Source organism: Eumetopias jubatus, unplaced genomic scaffold, assembly GCF_037043125.1.
Source record: "Eumetopias jubatus isolate StellerSeaLion01/CBP00866 unplaced genomic scaffold, mEumJub1_p1.0 scaffold_7, whole genome shotgun sequence".
In the NCBI taxonomy this organism is placed as follows: Eukaryota; Metazoa; Chordata; class Mammalia; order Carnivora; family Otariidae; genus Eumetopias; species Eumetopias jubatus.
In genome coordinates this window covers 46,321,429-46,345,294 of record NW_028274813.1, presented here as the reverse complement: position 1 = coordinate 46,345,294, position 23,866 = coordinate 46,321,429, and the positions used below count along the sequence as shown (strand labels likewise).

Below are 23,866 nucleotides of genomic sequence, written 5' to 3'. Positions count from 1 at the left end.
GTAAAGATTCATAAGAAAAGTAAACAAAGGAATGCCTGGGTGGCTCAGTCGGTTAAGCATCTAACTTGATTTCAGGCCAGGTCATGATCTCAGAGTTGTGAGATTAAGCCCTGCATCAGGTTCAGCACTGGGCATGGAGTCTGCTTAGGATTCTCTCTCCCTCTCCTTCTCTGCCTGCCCCCTCAAAAAAAAAAAAAAAAAAGAGAGAGAGAAGAAGAGTAAACAATTAGGACTGAGTGCCTATATTTTCATTTCTAAAAACAGAACTAAATTCTGGTTAGTAATTGATGATCATTATCTAAAGCAATGACATAATGGACTCTGTTTCAGCTTCTTTTCAAGTAACAGTGGAAAATTACACTATTTCCATAGAATTCCCTCATATAGAAGCCTCTCTCCTCATATGTTTCCTTTTTTTAAAAGATTTTACTTATTTATTCGAGAAAAAGAGATGCACAAGTGGGGGAGAGGAGCAGAGGGAAAGGGAGAAGCAGGCTCCCCGCTGAGAGGGAGCCCGATGTGGGGTTCAATCCCAGGACCCCAAGATCATGACCTGAGCCAAAGGCAGACACTTAACCAACTGAGCCACATGAATATGTTTTTTAAAAGGCTCTTCATAAATCCACTTGTTCATATACCTTGTTACTTGTGCAACAGAAGCATTTAAAACTGTAGACCTCAAAAACTAACTAAATAAATAAAAACTGTAGACCTTAGATACATAACCATTTCCACTAAACCAGACTCAATTTTTCTCTGAACATTTAAAACCAGACACACTCTCCTCCTTGGTGAAAACTACACATATTTCAGAATATATTGCAACCCCAAGTATAAGAAAATAATCAGTTAATCTAAATAAAAGGATTCTTATATCACAATATATTTGGGATGTAATATTAATGGTGACCTCCAATACTTAGTTGTGTAACTATAAACATGTTTTAATTGCATAAAATGAATAATTTAGCAATACTGCTTTTCCCCCACTATCACATGTTACATTTATAGACATATATACACATACTACACATACATCTATTTTTTAGCTCTACCAACAAAAGTTGAGAAGCAAGAACACGCCAGGCACTAGATTTTGGTTTCTAAATTCAATGTCCCACTAAAAGGAACCTAGACTCTTGGTTGAGAAATGGCTGATTCCAGGAATGGGACTAGGAACATTTTGTGCCAAAAGGACATACCCAAAGAATGATGGAGATATGTCAAAAGGACACAAGAGTCAGACTGAAGGGGCATGACAGCAACCAATTATAACCCACTGAATAAAATTAAGGACTCAGGCATCTATACTGAAAAACAAATGAAAAGGAAAGGGTCGTACAGTAGTATGTGAACTATATTAGTATGTATATAGAAGGAATAGGTAGGGAGTCAGAAATTTTCCACTTGGCAACCATCATAGTTATAGCTCTTTCAAGCAATGGATTCTAAAACTGGAATGCAAAAGTATAATGAGAAACAGGACATTTACAGAGCTTTAAATTCTATTCCCACAAGATACCTTTTTTTCCCCTTTGTAATTAATAAAGTATCTTTCAAGTAAAGAGACCTGCCAGATACAACACTGGACAAAGGAGACATTTCAGCCCTCGTGGAATCCACATTAATCTGTAAATCATTAGAATCTACACGAACAATAAATCAGTATCTGATATAAAATAAGTGCTTGGTAAATGTTAGTAGTTAGCTCTTATGAATAAAATACACATGTAAATAAAAATGTTACTGAATTCATAATAGCCTTTTATTGTTATACATTTTCTCATTCAATAGACATTGAAAGTCCAGTAACTATCACATGAATATCTGCAAAAAACAAACAAAAACAAAAAAGAAGAGAATCTAATACCTGACTGAAAAGTCTGAGATCAATCAATCTAGTGAAATAACAAAAAAGCATCCTATCCAGATTACATCATTCTGGCATGCCAGAACAATCTCTATGTCATTTAACATTATACTTTTGACTTATTTTTTAAAGATTTATTCATCTGGGAGGGAGAGAGCGTGTGCGTGTGCACGTGAGTGGGGGGAGGGGTAGAGGGGAAGGAAGTGGGAGAGAAACTCAAGCAGACTCCCTGCTGAGCGCAGAGCCCCACTCAGGGCTCTATCTCACAACCCTGAGATCATGACCTGAGCCAAAATCAAGACACTTAACCAGACATTTAACAAGCCACCCAGGTGCCCCTATACTTTTGACTTTTGTTAAGAGATAATTATGTGTAAATCTTATCATTTGTATGGAACTATCATAAAGTACACTGTTCCCTATATCTCTTATATAAAAAAATATGAAAAATCCCTCTCAGCATTTACAATCAGGGAAAAGTTTTTTCTGTGGATGAGTCAGCATCCTAACTTTTATATTGCCATTTATTATATAATGATGATAAGATGGCAAAAATTTCATTTTCATTTCCGATTGCTGCCAGATTGCTTAAGGTTAAGTTTTATGACCAACCGCAGTGTTTTCTAAATATTCTACACAATTATCCCTTTTTACAGCTTAACTCTTATTCTTGTTTTAATGATTTTACTGTATTTGTACTTTTTACTATCTGAAGACCTTAATTCTTTTTGGAAGGAAGCCCTGAGTAAATAATAGACAACCTCAGGGCACCAGGCACCTGAGGTAGATTGAAGACAAAGTCAATGGGTAGAAGCAAAAACATTAGAAAGGCAAAGACAAAGGAGTAAACCACAGACTCATTCACTTCACAATTTTTTATAAAGAGAATACAAATGAAAAAGCGATCCCCTCTATGATTTTGCCTTCTAAGATGGGAAGCCACAGAACACACATTCACATTCTTATTATTTCTTTCAAGTTATTTTGGCTTAGACAACATAGAGGGAAACAATTATTAGACAGAAATTTGTAGAAAGCAAAATTTAATTAACTAGTGAACAGTATCCGCTATCTGGAGATATGATGCTAGATATGGGGATACTCTTCTCAGAAAAATATCCTTAAAAAATTTTATTCAGAATTTGAAATTCATCTTAAATGAAAGAAAAGTAAGGGGGCAGGTTTGCTAGATAAATGCAAACAGCTAACATGTGACGAAAAAAACATTAAAGGTTGTGTTACACAGTCAATTCAAGAAGCCATCCATATGCAAAGGCAAGAGAATAACATTCTAAGCAATAGTACTGGTTAGAAAAAAAACCTCTATGTATCCTTCCTTTACAACTTACTGAAAGGCATTCCTATGAAGCTAGAAAAAAACAGTCTAAAAATAGAGAAGCTATGATATTAAAAGAACACTATATGATGCTATGTAAAACTAACAAAGTAAAATTAATTGCTATAAGCACTGTATCAAAGCTGAATGAAAAAACATTAATATGAAATGCACCAAAAATAAGATGAATGAATTGATGGGTGGAAGGATGGACAGATGCACAAGTATGTGCTAAATCAAGTACAAGTTAAATGTTAATAGTAGAATCTAGATGGTAGGTATATGGATGTTCATTATAAAATCTTTCAACTTTGCTTTATGATTGAAAATTTTCATAATAAAATGTTGCAAAAGTGCAAAAAATTTTTGAAAGAGAAATATATAATGCAAAAATATTAAAGTTCAGCAATAATGATAATCTGAGTCTATAATATGAGACTATAGGGATCCATATACAGAAAAAGATGACAGAAGAAATTAAAAGCATCCTCATCTTCTATAGGAGTCAAAATCATTTTTTCTGTTTTTGTTTTCAAAAAAATGTGTTAAAATTTTATTATTTTTATTACGTTATGTTAGTCACCATACAGTACTTCATTAGCTTTTGATGTAGTGTTCCATGATTCATTGTTTGCATATAACACCCAGGCTCCATTCAATACGTGCCCTCCTTAATACCCATCACCGGGCTAACCCATCCCCCACCCCACCCCACGCCCCTCTGAAACCCTCAGTTTGTTTCCTGGAGTCCATAGTCTCTCAAAATCATTAAAAATGGTCTTTAATTTTATGGATTCAAATATTTTTGTTTGTTTTTTTTTAAAGAACATCTTCTCTGGCTCTGGGGAAAATAAAACCAAAAGACGCATACTCCATGTAGACTAAAGAAATACTAGTGGAGCATAAAACAAGCAAGAGAAATACAAATAAGTTTAGACAATATGTATAAATGATTAAAGTCCACCTGGAAGAGCTAAAAGGCAAAAAAGATAAAAAAAAAATTTATAAAAGACAAGAGAGTTGACCTAATTATATATTCAACATGTATTATAAAACTAATAGATTAGAGGGGTGCCTGGGTGGCTCAGTTGGTTAAGCATCTGACTCTTGATTTCAGCTCAGGTCATGAGCTCAGGGTCCTAGAATCGAGCCCCACATCGGGCTCCCTGCTCAGTGCAGAGTCTGCTTGTTTCTCTCTTCCTCTGCCCCTCCCCCTGCTTGCACGCTCTCTCTCAAATAAATAAATAAATCTTAAAAAAAAAAAAAGAATAGATTAGGATTGACAGGGAGATAAAAGTGAATAAAACAGGGGTGCCTAGGTGGCTCAGTTGTTAAGCGTCTGCCTTCGGCTCAGGTCATGATCCCAGGGTCCTGGGATCGAGTCCAGCTCTGCGGGAAGCCTGCTTCTCCCTCTTCCACTCCCCCTGCTTGTGTTCCTGCTCTTGCTAACTCTCTCTGTCAAAGAAATAAATAAAATCTTTTGGAAAAAAAAGTGAATAAAACAAAATGTTTAAACAGATTATACATACACACACACACACACACACACAGACATGGATTTAATATGGTGATGGTGGAATCAAAAAAAGAGAGGAAAAAAAAGGACAACTGTTAACTATTCAGACAAAATAAAGTTGGCCCCTAACCTCATACCATGCACAAAAATATCTAAATAGTTAAAGACTTAAAAAAGAAAAAAAAAATCAAAGAACACAATCAACAGAGTAGAAAGGTATCCTATGGGACAGAAGAAAATATATGCAATTCATATATATGATAAAGGGTTAATTTCCAGAATAAAGAATTCCTTTTTTTTTTTTTTTTTTTGCAACTCAACAACCTGATTTAAAACTGAGCATAGGACTTGAATAGACATTTCTCCAAAGAAGATACACAAGTGGCCAAGAAGCACATAAAAAGATGCTCAATATTGCTACTTATTAGGAAAGTGAAAATCAAAACCATGATCAAATCAAAACTTCACACCCATTAGGATGGCTACTATCAAAAAAGCAGAAAATAACAAGTGTTTGTGAGGATGTGGAGAAATCAGAACCCTTGTATCCTATAGGTGGGAATATAAAATGATACAGCCACTAGGGAAAACAGTATGGTGGTTCTTCAAAAAATTAAAAATAGGACCATTAGATGGCCCAGCAATTCCACTTCTGGGTATACATCCAAAAGAACTGAAAGCAGGGTCCTGAAGAGACATTTGTACACCCATGTTCACAGAAGCATTACGCACAATAGCCAAGAGGTGAAAACAACCCAAGTGTCCATCAACAGATGAATGGATAAATGTTACACACATACAATGTAATATTATTTAGCCTTGTATTGAATTGAGCACTGGGTGTTATTCACAAACAATGAATCATGGAACACTACATCAAAAACTAATAATGTAATGTGGTGACTAACATAACATAATAAAATAAAATTTAAAAAAATAAAAGGAAGGAAATTCCATTTTTTTAAGATTTATTGATTGATTTTAGAGAGAGCATGAGAACGAGTGCAGGGAAGGGCAGAGGGAGAGAGAGAAAGAAACTTGGGAAGATGCCTCTCTGAGCTCAGAGCCAGATCTCAAGACCCTGAGATCAGGACCTGAACTGAAACCAAGAGTCAGATGCTTAACCAACTGTGCCACCCAGAGGCCCCTAAAAGGAAGGAAATTCTGACACATGATACAACATGGATGAACCTTGAGGACATTGTGCTAAGTGAAATAAGCCGGCCAATAAAAGACAAATATTGTATGATTCCACTTATAGGAGGTAGCTAGAGTAGTCAAACTCATAGAGATACAAAGTAGAATTGAGGCTTCCAGGGGCTAGGGAAACAGGGAAATAGCTGTTTAACAGATACAGAGTTTCAGTTTTGTTTTTTTTTTAAAGATTTTATTTATTTGAGAGAGAGAGAATGAGAGATAGAGAGCACGAGAGGGAAGAGGGTCAGAGGGAGAAGCAGACTCCCTGCCAAGCAGGGAGCGTGATGCAGGACTCGATCCCGGGACTACAGGATCCTGACCTGAGCCGAAGGCAGTGGCTTAACCAACTGAGCCACCCAGGCACCCCACAGAGTTTCAGTTTTGAAACATGAAAAAGTTCTGGAGATTAGCAGCACAAAAACATAAATATACTTGACACTAGCAAACTATATGCTGAAACGGTTAAGATGGTAAATTGTGTTACATGTATTTTATCACAGTTTTAAAAAAAAATATTCAAAGCAAGAACACTATAAATTAGTGTAAGAAAATATAAATTAAAGCAAGAAGAAAATACAAGTGAATATTAACTGATAAGGACAATAGAGATTTTGTATAACTGAAATCAGTGGATAAATCTCAAAATCAATACATTTGAAAACAAATTTTAAACTGCTAGATATAAAATTATTAAAGCTAACAACCAAACTGGGGGAAAATAACTGAAACAAAATGACAAGAACTTAATATCCTTAATACATAAAAATCTCATAGTAATTCATTAGACAAGCACTAAAACCCCATTTTTAAAAATAAGTAACATATAACACACAGTTTATAGAAAATATAAAGTTATCCTATTGGGAATCTATACCCATTAAATCACCTAAATCCCACACAACGACACATAAATAAAAATATTCTTTATAGCAAAAAGAAAAAAGGGAAACAAGAGATGTTATTTGTTGGTAAACAGTTAAATAAATTATGGTATATGCATCCAAATATACAGCCATGATGATTTTGAAGAATATTAATCACAGGGAAAAAATGCACCCACGCAATATTAAATAAAAACAGCAAGATACTAACCTAGATACACAGTACTAGCCCAATCACATTAAAATATATATAAATATGCAATACATAGGTGCACAGAAAAAAGAGGGAAGGAATTATATCAAAATTTAACAACTAAATAATCTTAGATTTTTTCCTTCAAATTTCTCTATTTTCAAAATTCTATAATTTGAGTTCTCTATAACTGAAACAGATGTTAATTCATTTTTAAAAAATCAAGTTTTAACTATTACCTAACTACTTACCTGTTGTCATGTTTGGGCTAAATAGTCCTAGCACCGACACACTAGAGTAGGAGATCAGGTCTTTATATAATTCCCCACTTAAATATTCTTCGGCTTCTTGGACAGATGTTATGTTCACTGGGCATGAAATCCTGTTGCTGAATGAATATACAACTATATTCAAAATTAATTTTTAAAGATACTTTTCAGCTTGCAAAAAAATAAAACATACTTCTAACATGGGCAAATACTGTATTCCACAGGATATCTGACAAAATAAAGACAACTAAATACCAGTCTAATAAAAAAAAACCCCTCATTAAACACAATTTCTATCTCCCCCAAAGTGAAGGAATAAGCTCTCTTCACCTTATCCTGTGATTTCAATTCATTACTCCTTAACCTATTCAAACTGTGTCAACAAAGTATTGGAATTAGAAGGTTTGTAGACCCCAAAATTTAAGTCTTAGGGAGAAGCTGAATACTTACAGCTGGATAAATTTTAGGAGATCTTCAGTTCCTAACATTCCAGGGTAAGACACTGGGCTCTTGCCTTCCTTATACATCTTTACAACAGGAAATTCAGTAACATTTTGCTTAGTACATAAATCAGACCAATCTGCACAGTTCACTCTAGTAAGCAGCATATTGGATGTGCCTAAACAACAAGAAATGCACACTTTATAAATATTAATGTAGAAAACTCAGTTGTGTAGACTTGACAATATTTTTACAACCCATTCTTATTTTAACCTCTCATGAGCACGAACTGCTTCCACTGGACACTCTCTTCCCTTGATTTTTGCAACCCCCTCCCCAATTGGCTCATTTCCCCCACCTCCTTTGCTGCTCAATTTGTGGGTCCCTTTTGCGTGCTCGTCTGCCAGTAGAGTCTAAGATGCCTGTAGTATTGCATCCCCTATACTTTATCAATGCAGGAATTTCCAAAGGTGTTCCTAATTTAAAGATTAAAAAAAAAAATTCTCTTAGCTACAGCTAACTAGGTACTAGGTAGGTATTTGCTGCCACCTTGTGACTGAGTATAAAATATTCTTCATCGTCTTAGATGAAAAGTGGCTTTTTTTCCATAAAGTCAATGTGAAAGGTTATAGGACTAAATGCCCGAAGCATTACAGTATTCTCCCAATTTACAAAGTTATAGTATGGGCTTCAATGTAGACACAAAATAGTTACCTATACTATGCATTTCTATATTAAGCCCCCTGAACTTCTGAAACAGTCCCTTTATCTGATTATCTAATTACTAAAAGGATTGTCACTCATAAAGAACATCCTAAATGAAAAAGGAAATCAAGTCTTGGGTTGGTTATCTGCTTTTTTATTCTACAAACACATACAACTCAGAGTCCTTGAATTGAGGGGCCAGGGAGCCTCTTTATTCAATCATTAATAGAGAAGAATGTAAGGGAATCTGTTTCCATTTTCATACGGTATTGACAAATGGGATCGGTGGGGGGATAATTCTATTATTCAGGGACATTATCCAATTATTCCTTCATTATGGTTTATATTTCCCCCCTTCCTTTTTCTTTCTTCTAATTTTTTGCCAATGAGACTGGGGAACCTGAAAGAAGAAACTTAAATCTTTCCATAGATTGCAACTATAAAGGAGAATCTGAACGAGAGTAACAGGATTTGATTTTTTTTTTTTTTTTTAAATATTAGGTGGGGCGCCTGGGTGGCTCAGTCATTGGACGTCTGCCTTCGGCTTGGGTCATGATCCCAGGGTCCTGGGATTGGGCCCCGCATCAGGCTCCCTGTTCCACAGGGAGCCTGCTTCTCTCTCCCCCTGCTTGTGTTCCCTCTCTCACTGTGTTTCTCTCTGTCAAATAAATAAATAAAAATCTTAAAAAATATATATATATTAGGTAATCACATTATCTGTAGACTTAATCACCTCTTCATTCGGGTAATAAAGTAATCAAAAGTTGGATAAAATGTGGTTGAGAAATGAACTGAGGAAAAGTTTTAAAATCTCTGATGTTTTTATTACCATAGAACATGTTATATTTAGGATTGACTTTCCGGAATTAATTTAAGTTCACAAAAGTCCCTAGTATATAAATAAGTTGTACACTAGTAGACATTTTCCACTAAACTCTACCTTATTAGCTTATTCATTTATTCAACGATTATTAAATACCAAATATTCTACGATGTAAGGCAATATGCCAAGTCCAGTGAGCTAAGTATAAGGTACGCTACCTACCCATAAAGAACTTACTAAAAATTTAAAGAACCTAAAAAACTAAATGGTGGATACATTCCTAAAGTAGCTAAAAGAATAAGCCCATTTAACTGGAATAGCTAAGAAAAAACAAGAAAAACAGTAGGAGAAAATTGTATTACAGATACGAAGCATGATACATTCTGTCTTATTCAAATGATTATAAAACATTATCCTAATTCAGCCCTATCTCTCTCTTACTAACGTGCCTCCCTACCTCTCCATACGTCTTTGCTAGAATGATGGCATAGATATTTTGAGTTCAAGTCTATTCCTTGGATTATTTACCTACCCCTGGATCAGGTTTTCATAGAACAGTTAAAAGATCTTGGCTATTAAGAAATATCCCAATCCATAAGGAGCTAACTGGATAGCTTTAAGAACACTGAGATCTTAGATCTTTGGTTAGACTGTGAGACTGGGTCTTATCTGTCACATTTTTGTTTAAGTGTATTTAGTATTTATTTAATAATATTTAATAGTAACTAGCTCAGAGTAGGCACTCAATAAATGTTTGCTGAATGAATTCAGCCAAAAAGATTACTGGATTAACTGCAGGGCCATAAGTACTTTATACATAGGCTCTCTACTTTCTACCGAAGACAGTTCCATGAAAAGAACCAAGATGAATGCTTCTGAGCATTTCTGAAACTCATGGTTCATTAACATAAAGTTGGAGACACAAATATAATAACGTGAAATTTTCTGTGGTTTTCTTCATCTTTAGTATGATATGGCTTTACAAATAGCTTAGAATCAAGAAAATAAGCATGCATACCATATTACATACCTTTCAATTTAATTGCCAAATCTATATAGGATTGCAGAAATGCCATGGATACTGCTTGCCCTACATTAAAATAAAAAATTCAACAGATATTGTAATATGCACATCTCCAAAGCATCCATACCTATACATTAACAAACATATAGATTTATAGGGTTTCCTAAAATTGTTATTCCTCATAAGAAATATTTTAATATACAGTACTCAATATTGTGCAAACATTCAAGAGGATTCTAAATGCAACTAATTTTCTGCACTCAGACTGCAAGGGATATAGTTGAAGGGCTATTATTTGAAGGCAAAAGCAATATATGTCCTATAGATTCCTAAGAATTGTTAACATATTTTTAAAAAAGAACTGTTAATATATGAAAAACATTAGCTTGAATTAATAACTTTTCTAAATTAGTAAATTAGTAAATCTTTCAATATATGCAGTCTACTTGGGACAGTGCAAAAGCTATGTCATTCTACCACATGCAATATACAGAATGCAAAAATAAAATCCACCAACTTTAAATCCTCTAATACGTAATAGTCCCTCCTCTAAAGGCTCATACTCACAACCAGCATAGAAAAGCACTATGCTATCAGAAGCCACTACTGTCGCATTAAACGTCTCTTCTGTTAGTTCTACCGTGAGTTCCAAAGGTAACCGTCTCTTCCTATCTCTGTAAACAGTTTCTGCCACTTCATCATCTTGAATATCTAAAATGTTCAAAAATAATGTGTATATAAATATATAACTTATATAAATACAAATTCCACTGTATGACAACCACTGTGATGGACACAGTCCCTGACCACATGGAGCTCCTATTTACAGAAAAGTCAGACAATAAACTCATCACTGAATAAACACATAGTTATAAATTATGTCAGTTTAAGGAAAGAAAATGGTACATGAGAGATTGTAATAGGGAAATTTAGATTGGGAGAGCCAAAGCCTTCCAGCTAGAGAATCCAAAATTTAAAAAAAAAAATGTCTTAGGCAAAAAGAAAAACATATACAAAGTCTCTAAGATATAAAAGAGCTTAGCATATACTACGTACTGAAGGCAGGCAAATTTGGCTAAAACAAGATGCAATGAAGGAGTAAATGGCATGACAAAACTCTAGACTAGGCAATAGCTAGATCATAAAGAGCCATATGAGCCAAGAATTTTAGATTTTATTCTAAGTACATCAAGTTATGTGGATTCTGAATATGTAAAAACCTATCGTTAACTTAGACCAACTAACCAACCAGTGGACCCATCCATTTATCCATCCATCCATCCATGTATGGGGTTAAAAAAAAATTTTTTTTGCATTTGTAAATATTCTGTTGGAAGTCTGTACAGATTATATGGTAACACTGAAGGGACATCTGACTTGATTAGAGAGACAATTAAAGTTTCCTAGAAGAGTTCACACTAGCTGAATATTAAAAGAAAATGAAACTTAGGTAGGCAGTGAAGGAAGGCAGTGGAGGCATACAGAGCAAAGGGAATAGCATGTGCAAAGGCACAGTGGCATGAAGGAGCATGCAAATGGAAATGCAAACACTGATAATATTAAAGAGTACTGTTAGTTTTTGAGATGTAATAATAGCAATAATTATGAGGGTTTGGAGAGGTTTTTTTGGTTTTGTTTTTTTGTTTTTTGGGGGGTTTTGGGGGTTCTTTTTTTTTGGTTTTTTTTTTTAGAGAGAAAGAGAGAGTGAGCAAGCAAGCACAAGCCTGGGTTGGCGGGGAGGAGAGACAATCCCAAACAGGTTTCATGCTCAGCACGGAGCCCGACATAGGACTTGATCTCATGACCCTGAGATCATGACCTGAGCCAAAATCAAGAATTGGACACTTAACGGACTAAGTCACCCAGGCACCCCAGTTATGCTCATTTTATTTTTTATTTTTTAAATTTTTTATTTAAATTCAATTTAATTAACATATATTCTATTATTAGTTTCAGAGGTAGAATTCAGTGATTCATCAGTTGCATAAAACACCCAGAGCTCATTATGTTCATTTTAAAAGGAGAATCCTTATATTTCTGAAATACACAGGGAAATCTTTTTGGATGGAACTACCTATTTGGGATTTGCAACAAAATAATAGCAGTGACTAGAACAGGATAGCCATGGGTTGATTGTAGCTGGGTGGGGCCAGGTAATGGATACCAGGAGATTTGTTCTATTATCCTGTCTACTTTATGCTAAGTTCATAATTCTTTATAATAACACATTACAAAGAAAAGAATGGAGGAAGACAATTTAAAAATGAAAGTATTATTTTTATCTGATTTCTAATATATAAAATAAAATACCAGATCTGAATTACAGTGCATCTCCACAGGTTTCAGCTTTGTGACTCTAGTGGGTCACATAACTCTATGGGCCTCAGTGTTCAAATCTGAAACATAAGAGTTGCACTATACTAACTTAAAGGAACTTTAAAACACCACATTCTATGATACTAACAAGTTTCAACTCCAATACCAAAATTAATAAAGGCCTATTTTCCTATTTACTGTATTTGTTCCTTCTTATTCACATATTTTCATTTTCCTTCCAGTCCTTTCTTGTTTCCCATCCATTCTGGTCCTCTTCTTCCAAAACTTGCTTTCCCCTCTTTCCTATTCTCTCTCTCAATAAGCTACCCTCACTTCTAAATTGATCCACTCTTTAGCTCTATCTTTTACCTATTCATCAAGATATACACACGTCCTTTTAAGCCACACATGTGTAATATTTTTTCCATATCATCCTTTTGTAGAATTAGTCCATTTTACTCTGATTCATTCTGTGCCCATTTCCTTTGAAGGACATTTTTATTTGTGTTGTGCTCTCACATGGTAACAAACTCTTCCCTATACTGTATATTTTTCCTATACAAATGGGAACAAAACAAGGTAGGGGGATTATGTATATGGACATGACTACATACACTATTATGGGCCAATATGGATTATAGACGTAGAAAGTTAAGACCAAAACAAAACAAAACAACACAAAACCCACAACAAAACAAGAAACAAAAGGGAAAGCTGTAAAAGGAATCCTAGAACTAGGCTGGGAGAGAAGACAGGCAGAGAAGAAAGAGAAGGCCGCACCACAGGGCAAATTAAGGGGATGTGGCAACAAGGAAATCTTGAAACAAGCAACCCCCACTGAGAACAGGAATCTCACTAAGCTGACACAGGGGCGATTCCCTTGACTGGAGGATGGAATCTATGAACGATGATAGAAAACAGAGCTGGGAGGAAGAGACCAGAACACAGGTCTATGTAATGACAATGCTATAGAGAACTCTGGCTTAAACCATGAGCAGTTCCAACCTCTGCATAGTAGAAAAGAGCTAGAACATAGCTCAAACCAAAAAACTGGTCACTGGGAACCATTAAATCTCAGAGCCCCTATTAAATTTATAATATCGATTCTGATCAAAATAATGAATGGACCTCACAAAAAGAATATGTAAATTACTCCCTTCTTGGCACTCATAATAGTACTATGTAAAACATTCAAGTATATAGTAAATGCAATGCAAAAATGAAAGAGACATAATCCCTGCTTTAGAGATATTATACACTAGCGTAGAAGAGAGAAAAGCAAGTGAGCAGTTACAGGACAGGATTAATGTTATGAAGAAGTGTCAGTAACAATAATGATAATACATAAGATTTCAAGTCAGAATGCTTAATAAGTTCTGGTCCAGGCTCTACCACATGCCATTTGTTTGACTTTGGGTAGATCCCTTAATCCTGCTAAAACACAGATTCTTCATCTACAAAGTGAAGGTGACATCAGCTAACTCAACCAAAGTAAATAATGTGTAGGAGAATAGCCTTGAAACTATAGAATACTTAAAAAACATAAGCAATAAATACAATAAAAAGAACTATAATGTGTTAAAAAGGTTTTAAATGTTATTGAAGTTTACTCCCAAACTGTCATCAAATTTATTTACAACTACAAATCCAACAATACTTATTAGAATTTCATTTCCTAATAGGAAAAATAAAAATAAAATACCCTGTGTGACTCCTGAGTCATTTCTAAACATGGAGTAGACCAGGAGGGCTGGAAGAACTGATTTAGAAGATAAAGGCACAGATGTGGAAAGCTAGAAGCCTGGCATGTAACTATGAGAGGTATCACATTCAACAAAATACAGCATCCTTACCTTTTCCACCAAATCAACTTGATAAAATGTCATTCAAAATAGGTTTCTCCAGGTATTTTCATAGTCTTGAATGTCAAAACATTCTATGAGAAAGTTAATTCATTGAAATTTCACTGACCTCATGGGTGCTGAGCAGGAATGGGGGGTGGAGGGGAAAGGAGCATCACAAAATGTATTACCCATATCTGGACTTTCCATGTCATCTTCGTCTTCTTGTATTTCTTCAATGTGCATATTACTTTCCACACAGGATATAATTAAATCAACATCATGTAAGACCAAAAATTCCACTGGCACTCCCTAGAAATACATTCATTTTTAAAATCATGACTAAAAATATACCAAAGCATTTTAATAAAAATGTTTTACTTGTTTGATATTAAAATGAAACTAAATCTTTGAACTTCAGTTTTAAAGGACAAAAAAAGGAAATTCCATAATCATTATGAAAAGTATCCAAAGCATACTTTATATAAAATAGTATGTACTAATGAAAAAAAAAAAGGCAAAAAAGAACTGAGTCTCACTTGCTTGACATAATTGCATTACACTGAAGTCTGCAACATTTCACACATAACTGCATGTCCCACTTCAATATAAAACTTAATTGCGAATAGGGCCATCAAAATTATTTTGATATTCCATAGAAATATTCAAAATAATATCTCATCCTACAATAATTCCACTAAAATAAAACTACAATCTGTTGCCAGGTATTTTAAGAATACCAAATCTAGCCCACTGAGATTATTCCGTTATAATTTCTTTTACTAATACCCAACTATCACATCTTAAAAACATGAAATTTTAGGCCACTAGGTTATTTCAGTAAATCATTCCTGACTGTAACTATACATGAGAATAAAGCTATAAAATAACTGTAAGTGTGTTTGTACTTTGATATCACATATTCATCTTTTTAATATTACATTCAAAGTGAGCAACTTTTTACTTCTGTGGAAATAATAACGGAGTTAAAAGATAGAGTGATTAAAGTCAAACCAAATTTGTTTGAAGTATACCTACATATTGTGGTAGTAAACTTTTTTATTCAAATACAACATCCACACAGGAAAGAACACAAATTGTAAGTGTATAGTTTGATGAATTTTTACAGAGCTGATAACACTTATATAACCACCACACAGGTTAAGATACAGAACATTACCAGCACACCGAGAGGCCATCTTCTTCCCGCTTCCTGTCATTACCCTCCCCCAAAGGTAACCACTATTCTGACTTTCATCACCATCTATAAATTTTGCCAGTTTTTGAATTTATATAATAGAACTATATACGGCTTGTACTCTTCTTGTGACCACTTCTTTTGATCAACACTATTTGTGAGGTTTATCCATGTTACATTTAAAAGCAGTTTATTCTTTTTCAATGATGTATTCATTATATGAATATACTAGTATGTACCGTATGTATGTATGTGTTTATCCATTCTATTGCTCATGGACATGTGTTATTTCCAGCTTCGGACCATTATAATACTAACTGCTATGAACATTACCATAGCTGTCTTTTAGTGCACGTGTATATACACATTTCTGTTGGGCAATGCTTAGGAGTGAAATTGCTCATTCACATGATATATATATAGATAGCCTCAGCTTCAGGAAGCACTGCCAAATATTTTTCCAATTTTCATTGTACTAATTTTCACTCCAAATAAGTTCTTGTAACTCTACCTTCTTAAAAACACTTGGAATTGTTACTTCTTAAAATTTTAGCCATTCAGGGGGTGCGTATTGGTATCGCTTGTGGTTTTTTTTGCATTTCTACCTACAGTTTATCTGCTAATTGGATAAGGGAAATGCATCTTATGATGGAGAGAATTAACTGTCTCCACCTTAATTCAGTAATCAAATGTGGCATCATTAAGTGAGAAAACCAGATATCATCCATGTTAGAATAAGATAAAATACCAATAAGCCAGCACTGTTAAGTATTCTTACCCAAAACGTTTAATGGAGCTAGGCAATCTAACTTCCAGTTTTTAGAAAACATAAGGGAACAGAGGAGCAAGGCAGACAAAAGCAAAAGGAAACAGACAAATCCAGAATATGGAAAACCTGGCCCATTTATCTAAAAGGCACTATCATGGGAGAGAAGGAGAGGGAGTTTTAAGACATCGAGACATTTAAGAAACACACCAAATGCAATTCATTTAGTTAATCCTTAACTAAATTTTGGTTCATAAAAAACACCTATAGAAAATAATTTTAGATGAAAAAATTTGAATATGAACTGGGTATGAGATTAGGCTATGATAAAACAAATTCCTGTTAATTTTGTTAAGTGTGATAATAAAATTGTGATTGTACAAAGAAGAACAGTAATTTTTAGAGATTCATGCTGGCTATTTACGAATCTGTAAATGTCATGATAGCTAACATTCTCTGGAATGCTTTAGAAAAAAATTATAGGTGAAGCAAATATAAAATATTAATTGTTGAATCTAGGTAGTAAGTATATGGTTGTTCATTCTATTTTTCTACTTTTCAGTTTGTTTGATTTCATATAAAAAAAAACTGAAGAAAGGAACTAAAAAGGGCTTTTAAAAACTTAGATACTGGGGCACCTGGGTGGCTCAGTCATTAAGCATCTGCCTTCAGCTCAGGTCATGATCCAGGGTCCTGGAATCGAGCCCCACATGGGGCTCCCTGCTCGGCAGGAAGCCTGCTTCTCCCTCTCCCACTCCCCCTGCTGTGTTCCTCTCTCGCTGTGTCTCTCTCTGTCAAATAAAAAAAACTTAAAAAAAAAACTTAGAAAGATCCTAAGCATTAATACTATTCCTCATAATACTATGCTAAAACACAAACAATTCTTCCCCTCAGGGCTTCTGCATGTGCGTCCTCTCAGCCTAAAACACTCTTTCCCCACATATCCACAGGCATATTCCTTTACTTTATTGTTACTAATCAGTGAGATCTTCCGAAACTACTCTCTCACCTTACCTTGATTTTTTTTTTCCATTGTCCTTAACACCATCTGACATTCTAGCTATACTGGTTTTGTATTTGTCTCCTGCCACTAGTACATTAGCTCCATGAGGGCAAAAACTTCAGAGCTTCAGAAAGTACTCTTTCCATGACTTAGCCAAAAAGCAGAGCATACTAGCCCCATTTGAACAATACACATTTGAACAATACTACAGTTTTCAAAGTATTTTCCTATTTTGTCTTATAAATTTCTTGTAAGTTAGAAGGGAAGGTTTTATGAATAGTTCACAAATGAGAAAACTGAGCTTGGAGAAGTTAATTCATTAATCTGGTTCCAGAACCAGAAGGAACAGAATCCAAGTCTTCTGACCTTTGACCCAGTATTCATGCCATAGTCCTAGGCAAGAGAATTTAAGTTTAAATTGTCTGGCAGTTCAGGGGCCCCTGGCTGGCTCAGTCAGTAGAGCACCCAATTCTTGATCTCAGGATCATGAGTTTGAGCCCCATGTTGGGTGCAGAGATCACTTAGGTGAATTTAAAAAAAATGTTTTTAAAAACTGGCAGTTCACATGAGAGATGATGGACTCTGAAAAACAAACTGAGGGTTCTAGAGGGGAGGAGGTGGGGGGATGGGTTAGCCTGGTGATGGGTATTAAAGAGGGCACGTACTGCATGGAGCACTGGGTGTTATACGCAAACAATGAATCATGGAACACTACATCAAAAACTAATGAGGTAATGTATGGTGATAAACATAATAAAAAAAACTGGCAGTTCAAAAACACATCAATCGTTTAGCATATTTATATAATATTTTGAAATGTGCAGAATTAATGAGTTCTCAATAATTAAGAAAAATTTTAAGAAAAATATAAGAAAAAAAGAACATTAACAGAAATTTACAAAAGCAAATAAATGGGAAATAAGCCTTTTAAAAATGTTCAACATCACCAGTAATCAAAAATATGCAAATTAAAATAGGAACTTTGTCGATAGAGAAGATTTTTTTTTTAAGATGGTAATGTTCAGTAGTGGCAAGATGTATGAGCAGCAAGGAATTCCAAACCTTGCTGGTTTCTGGAGGGCAATTTGACAATGTATTCTAACAGCCTTAAAAAACCCCATTTCCTTTGACAAACTTCACCTCCAGAAATTTAGCCAAAGGAAAGAACCAGTGATATTCAAAACAGGGTACAAAGGCAGGCATCATGGCACAATAGCAAGTAATTAAATATAATTTTAGATGAAAAGTAGGATATATAGCACGATCCTAATTTTCTTTAAAATATATATATATATATGGGGCGCCTGGGTGGCTCAGATGGTTAAGCGTCTGCCTTCGGCTCAGGTCATGATCCCAGGGTCCTGGGATCGAGTTCCGCATCAGGCTCCCTGCTCCTTGGGAGCCTGCTTCTCCCTCTGCTTCTCTCTCTCTATCTCATGAATAAATAAATAAAATCTTTAAAAAAAATAAATAAAATAAAATATATATATATGAACACGAGAAAAGAGACTAACAAATGGGAAAAAAAAAAAGAACACCAAAATGTTAACAGCAATAATCTTTGACTAGTGGCAATTTACAGAATTTCTTTTCTGTAATAAGCATATATTATTTTATGACCACACGTATTAACTTTCTTTAAATAAGCAGACATTGTAGAGCAATACATCAAATGACTAACCTCTTCTGCTCTTCTGAAGACCACATTAGCATGCTGAGGGATGTCCACTTCCAAAGAGTCCCTTTTTCAAAATGGAAATAAATGTTTTATATGGCTAATCTGAAGAATAGTCATCCAGGATGTCAACATAAAAGAGAACTTTAAGTTCTTACACTAAGAACTTTAAGTTCTTACATAAAAACAATTTATGAAAAAAGATTACAATTTAGTAAGTCTGAGAAATTTTAGACATAAATACAGACTAGATGCTCCAGTCTCCATCTTCATCTTCATTTAGCAAAGTTTAAAGGTCTAAATTTTAATCAAGTTAATAATTAATGTACAGACTTTAGCTTAGCAACTGGTTCTATTAGAATTTACTAGAGTAAATTTATTAGAATTTACTAATACTAGAATTTACTAGAGATCTAAGTTTATTTACAAGTGAATATATTACCATATTTTAAAAAGAGAAAAACTCTAGTGTTTTGCTAAATACAGTGAATATTTAATGTTCAAGATACCTTAACAAGAGTAGAACTCCTGCTTTCCCCAGAAGACGCCAAGCAACCCATTCTGCAGTCCTTCTATCAGCTTCATACGTCGCTTGCTGACTAACAATAAAAACCAGTGGTAATCCTAGTTGGAGATGAACAGTTGAAACCTGTTGAGGGTCTTCAGCAACTTCAGTCTTCATTTTAAAAAAAGAACAAAAGGTCTTCACTGTGTGAGAAGAGGGTTCCAACATTTGGATTTAAACTCTAATTCTTATTAATAAAGTCATGAGTAAAAAAAAAAAATACAAGTCTGTGAAATAAATCCAATATTAACAGAAATGACCTCATTATTTCCTAAGGTTAATCCTCCCAATGTACCTATATAGTTTAAGCATTATAAAACACATTTACAAAGAGTTAAACATGAAATTACAACCACAAGGAATAAGCATATTATAAAGAAATTTTTAAAAAACAATTAATAAAACAGTGTGGTACTGATAAAGAGATATTTCAAATGAAACAGAATAACAGGAATAAATTCTTTTGTATAAGAATTTAATGACACATTAGAAAACAGTGAGGAACATCTGAGTTAGGACAGCAGTTTGAATATATACATCTAATTTTACTCCCTCCAGAAATCCCAGGAAAACTATAGCAGGAAGATTTTTTTTAAGGAGATAAACATACATATATGTGAAGAAAGGAAAAGAGAAAAGGCAAACATTTTTCTGGAAGCTGAAGAACAGAATAATAACTGACTTAGGAGAATCTAACAAAGCAAAACCGTAAGCCATGAGAGAGAAAGCTAAGAAACAATTCAATTTTAACTGCAGCATCCCTAAAACTGCGCAGGACCTGTCAGTGCCTGGTATCTCTGGAACCAGGACAGAAATACTGGAGGGCAGCGGCAGGAAGGCTCTGAAATAAGGAGGAATAGGTAAAAGCTTTGGAGGGGTTAGATCCTGAGATTCCCCTCCCAACTCCATGAGTTTAGGCAACTGTTCCTCCCTCACACCAGAAGAAATCTGGGGGGACTTCAGAAAAATCTCAGAGTGTGAATACCATGCCAAAAGTGGGGGGATTAAGTAACCAAATGCTAAGACGCCCCCAACTCCCTACCCACTCAGTTCCCAGAATAAAAGCAGCCAGACTTCTGTCCTCTGGGCAGAAGGGAAGATCCTTTTCTGAGAACTGTAAGCCCAAGAAAAAGCCTGAGGATACTGACATTAGGGTTCACCAAAAAGCAGTCCAGGTCCAATCACCCTACAGAGCTCAGAATTAACAAGTCTCAACTACAGTCCCAGAATTTCCAATCAGGTTTTTAGGTTCATATTCTAAATCACAAACACATATCCAAGGAGTAACACAGATCTGAGGGAAGCCTCTAACATAAAAGATAGAAACCTGAAAAAACAGATAACATGGAGAAAACATAGACTATTCAGGAAGCAGATTCAGAAAATCACCACCGATAAGCTGCAGGTAATGGGAAGATACTGCATCCGTAACAAAATAAAAGTTAAAATTGAACACATCTGCCAGAAAGTAAGTACAGCAAAAGATAGAAAATAGGAGAAAATGTAATAAAGGTGAAGGACAGGTTAAAGAGGTCCAATGTCCAACTAGGAGTCCCAGAAAGAGAAAAGGGAGAAAATAGAAGGAAGAAATCATCACTGAAATAAACACAGAAGCTTCTCATGACTGAAGGAACATGAATTGCCAGACTGAAAGAGCCACTGAGTAACCAAATAGTGGATAAAAGTAGATACCACAGGAAGATGCTTTCTTGCAAGCTTTGCAATTATTGAGAATTTTTGTTAATCCTCAAAGTTTCTAGAGAAAAATTGATATTTACCCATGGTAGGCTGAATTCCAAAATGGTTCCCAAGATTCCTGGTGCACAAATCTTGTATAATCCCAATCCCTAGGAGAGCCATTCCCTTGATTAGATTACATTATAGAAGACTGTCAACACAATGCAGTGAGATTGTCCTGCTGGCTCTGAAGGAGGAAGCTGCAATTTTTGGAGAAGGCCCTATGTCTAGGACCTGAGAAGAGCCTGTACGAGCTAAGAGCAACACCAGCCAATGAGCAGCAAGAAAGTGGGGACCTCAGTCCTACAACCACATCAAACTGAATTATACCAAAGCTTGAATGGGTAGAACAGCCTGAAGGAACAGGAAGACCTGGTTCCTTCTTTGTGTACTTGGAGAACAATCAGTAATTCAGCATTAAAAAGTGAAAATGAGGAATAAGCAATAAGGATGGAGATCTGGCAAGGAACCAAATCATTAAAAACCTTTATTTCCTCCTAAGAAAGTGGGGCTTTCTTCTGTAAATGAATTGAAACCATTTTGAAATTGTAAGAAATATTATAACGTGTGTTTAAAAATATTATTCTGCCAGCAATGGCAAGTATGAATTTCAAGGGAGTGAAAAAAACGGGGGGGGGGGAATAGAGACCAGATCAGTTACTACTACTAAAATAGAACATGAAAGACGGTGAAAACCTCGATTAAGGCACTGGCTGTTAGAATGAAGAATTCAAAAGATATTTAAAATGTAAAATTAGATGCAGGGAGACGCAGGAATTGAGAATGATTTCCTGGGTTTCTGCTATGAATGACTGGATAGTAAATTAACCAAGATAATGGAGAAAGAACAGATGGTGGAGAAGGACAACACACTGATGTTGGACATATTGAGCTTAAGGAGAGATACACCTAATTAGTAGTTAGAGATATGAGAAATACATCTAATTAGTTGTTAGATATATGGGTCAGGAAGTCCAAAGAAAAATTTGACCTGAAAGTTCAGATCTGAGAATCAGTGTAGTTAATGCCATAGAAACAGATGAGATGACTTGAAGGGTGTTTTCTAAGCATCTATCATTGTGTGTGTCGCAAAGTACTCCAAAACCTGATAGCTTAAAATAACAAGAATCACTTATTTTGTTTGTATATCTGCAAGTTCATCTCTGATCCACGAAGCATTAGGAGGGCCTCTGGATGGGAGGCAGAAGGTCTGCTTTAAAGATGGCTCATTCGGGATGCCTGGGTGGCTCAGCTGGTTAGGCATCTGCCTTCGACTCAGGTCATGATCCCAGGGTCCTGGGATCGAGTCCTGCATCAGGCTCCTTGCTCCAGAGGGAGCCTGCTTCTCCCTCTACCTGTCACTCCCCCTGCTTGTGTGCTCGTGCACTCTCTCTGACAAATAAACAAAATCTTTAAAAGAAAAAAAAAAGATGGCTCCTTCACTGGCTTGTAATCTGATGCCGACTATATGAGATCAGTCAGGGCTGTAGGCTAGGGGCCTCAATTCTTCTTCACCAAGCTTCTCCTCAGATTTAGTCTGACACCAAGGTAACCGAGTTTCAAGAATGAGCAACCAAAAAGAGCAAAGGAGAAGTGCAAGGCATCTTGTGACAGACGTCAAAAGTCACACATCATCACTTCAGCCCTATTCTATTGGTCAAGACAGTCACAGAGGCCCAATCAGCTTCAAGGAGAGGGGACATAGACTCCACCAGATAGGCACAAAAATTAAATTAAATTAAAAAAAACTTTTATATATTTTATGTAAAATATAGATTATATATATAAATTGATAGAATATACAAAAGCAACAAAAACACTCTTGCATTGCGGGGGATTACCAATTTTTTTTTTAAGATCTTATTTATTTATTTGAGAGAGAGAGAGAGCAGGGGGAGGCACAGAGGAAGGACAAGCAGACTCCAAGCTGAGTGCAGAGCCCAACATGGGGCTCAATTTCATGACCCTGAGATCATGACCTGAGCCGAAATCAATAGTCAGATGCCCAACCAGCTGAGCCACCCAGGTGCCCCACCAATATTTTTCTAAAATTCATAAATTACTATTAAATTAACTTAGAAATTAATTTTCAAAAAAGGATATCAAGGAAAAAAGAATTATAACAGACTGCTATTAACTACTGTACACTTATAAATTAGATAAACTAGAAGACAGGATAAATTCCCAGACACATAACAACCTCCCAAGACTGAATCATGTAGAAATAGAAAATGTAAATAGATATATAATAAGGAGATTGAATCAGTAATCAAAAATCTCCCAACAAAGAAAAACTCAGGCCCACATGGCATCAATGGAGAATTCTAAAAACATTTAACGAAGAACTGATGCTAATCCTTCTCAAACTCTTCCCAAAAAATGAAGAGTAGGGAACACTCCCAAACTGATTGTATGAAGCCAACATTACTCTGATACCAAAGCCAGACAAAGATATTACCAAAAAACTACAGACCAATATCCCTGATGAATATTGATGCAAATATCCTCAA

At 35.2% G+C, this 23,866-nt stretch overlaps 1 protein-coding gene across 1 annotated transcript in view; it reads right to left on the bottom strand.

Moving 5' to 3' along the window:
* Positions 1-23,866, bottom strand: part of TXNDC16 (thioredoxin domain containing 16) — a 115,614-nt gene that overhangs the window by 31,426 nt on the left and 60,322 nt on the right. The window contains exons 10-16 of the mRNA XM_028099704.2: positions 19,564-19,730; positions 19,061-19,121; positions 14,604-14,724; positions 10,823-10,966; positions 10,262-10,321; positions 7,713-7,881; positions 7,245-7,381 (exon numbers count right to left, since the gene is read on the bottom strand). Coding sequence (XP_027955505.1) covers positions 7,245-7,381; positions 7,713-7,881; positions 10,262-10,321; positions 10,823-10,966; positions 14,604-14,724; positions 19,061-19,121; positions 19,564-19,730 — 859 coding nt within the window. The remainder of the gene's footprint in view (positions 1-7,244; positions 7,382-7,712; positions 7,882-10,261; positions 10,322-10,822; positions 10,967-14,603; positions 14,725-19,060; positions 19,122-19,563; positions 19,731-23,866) is intronic.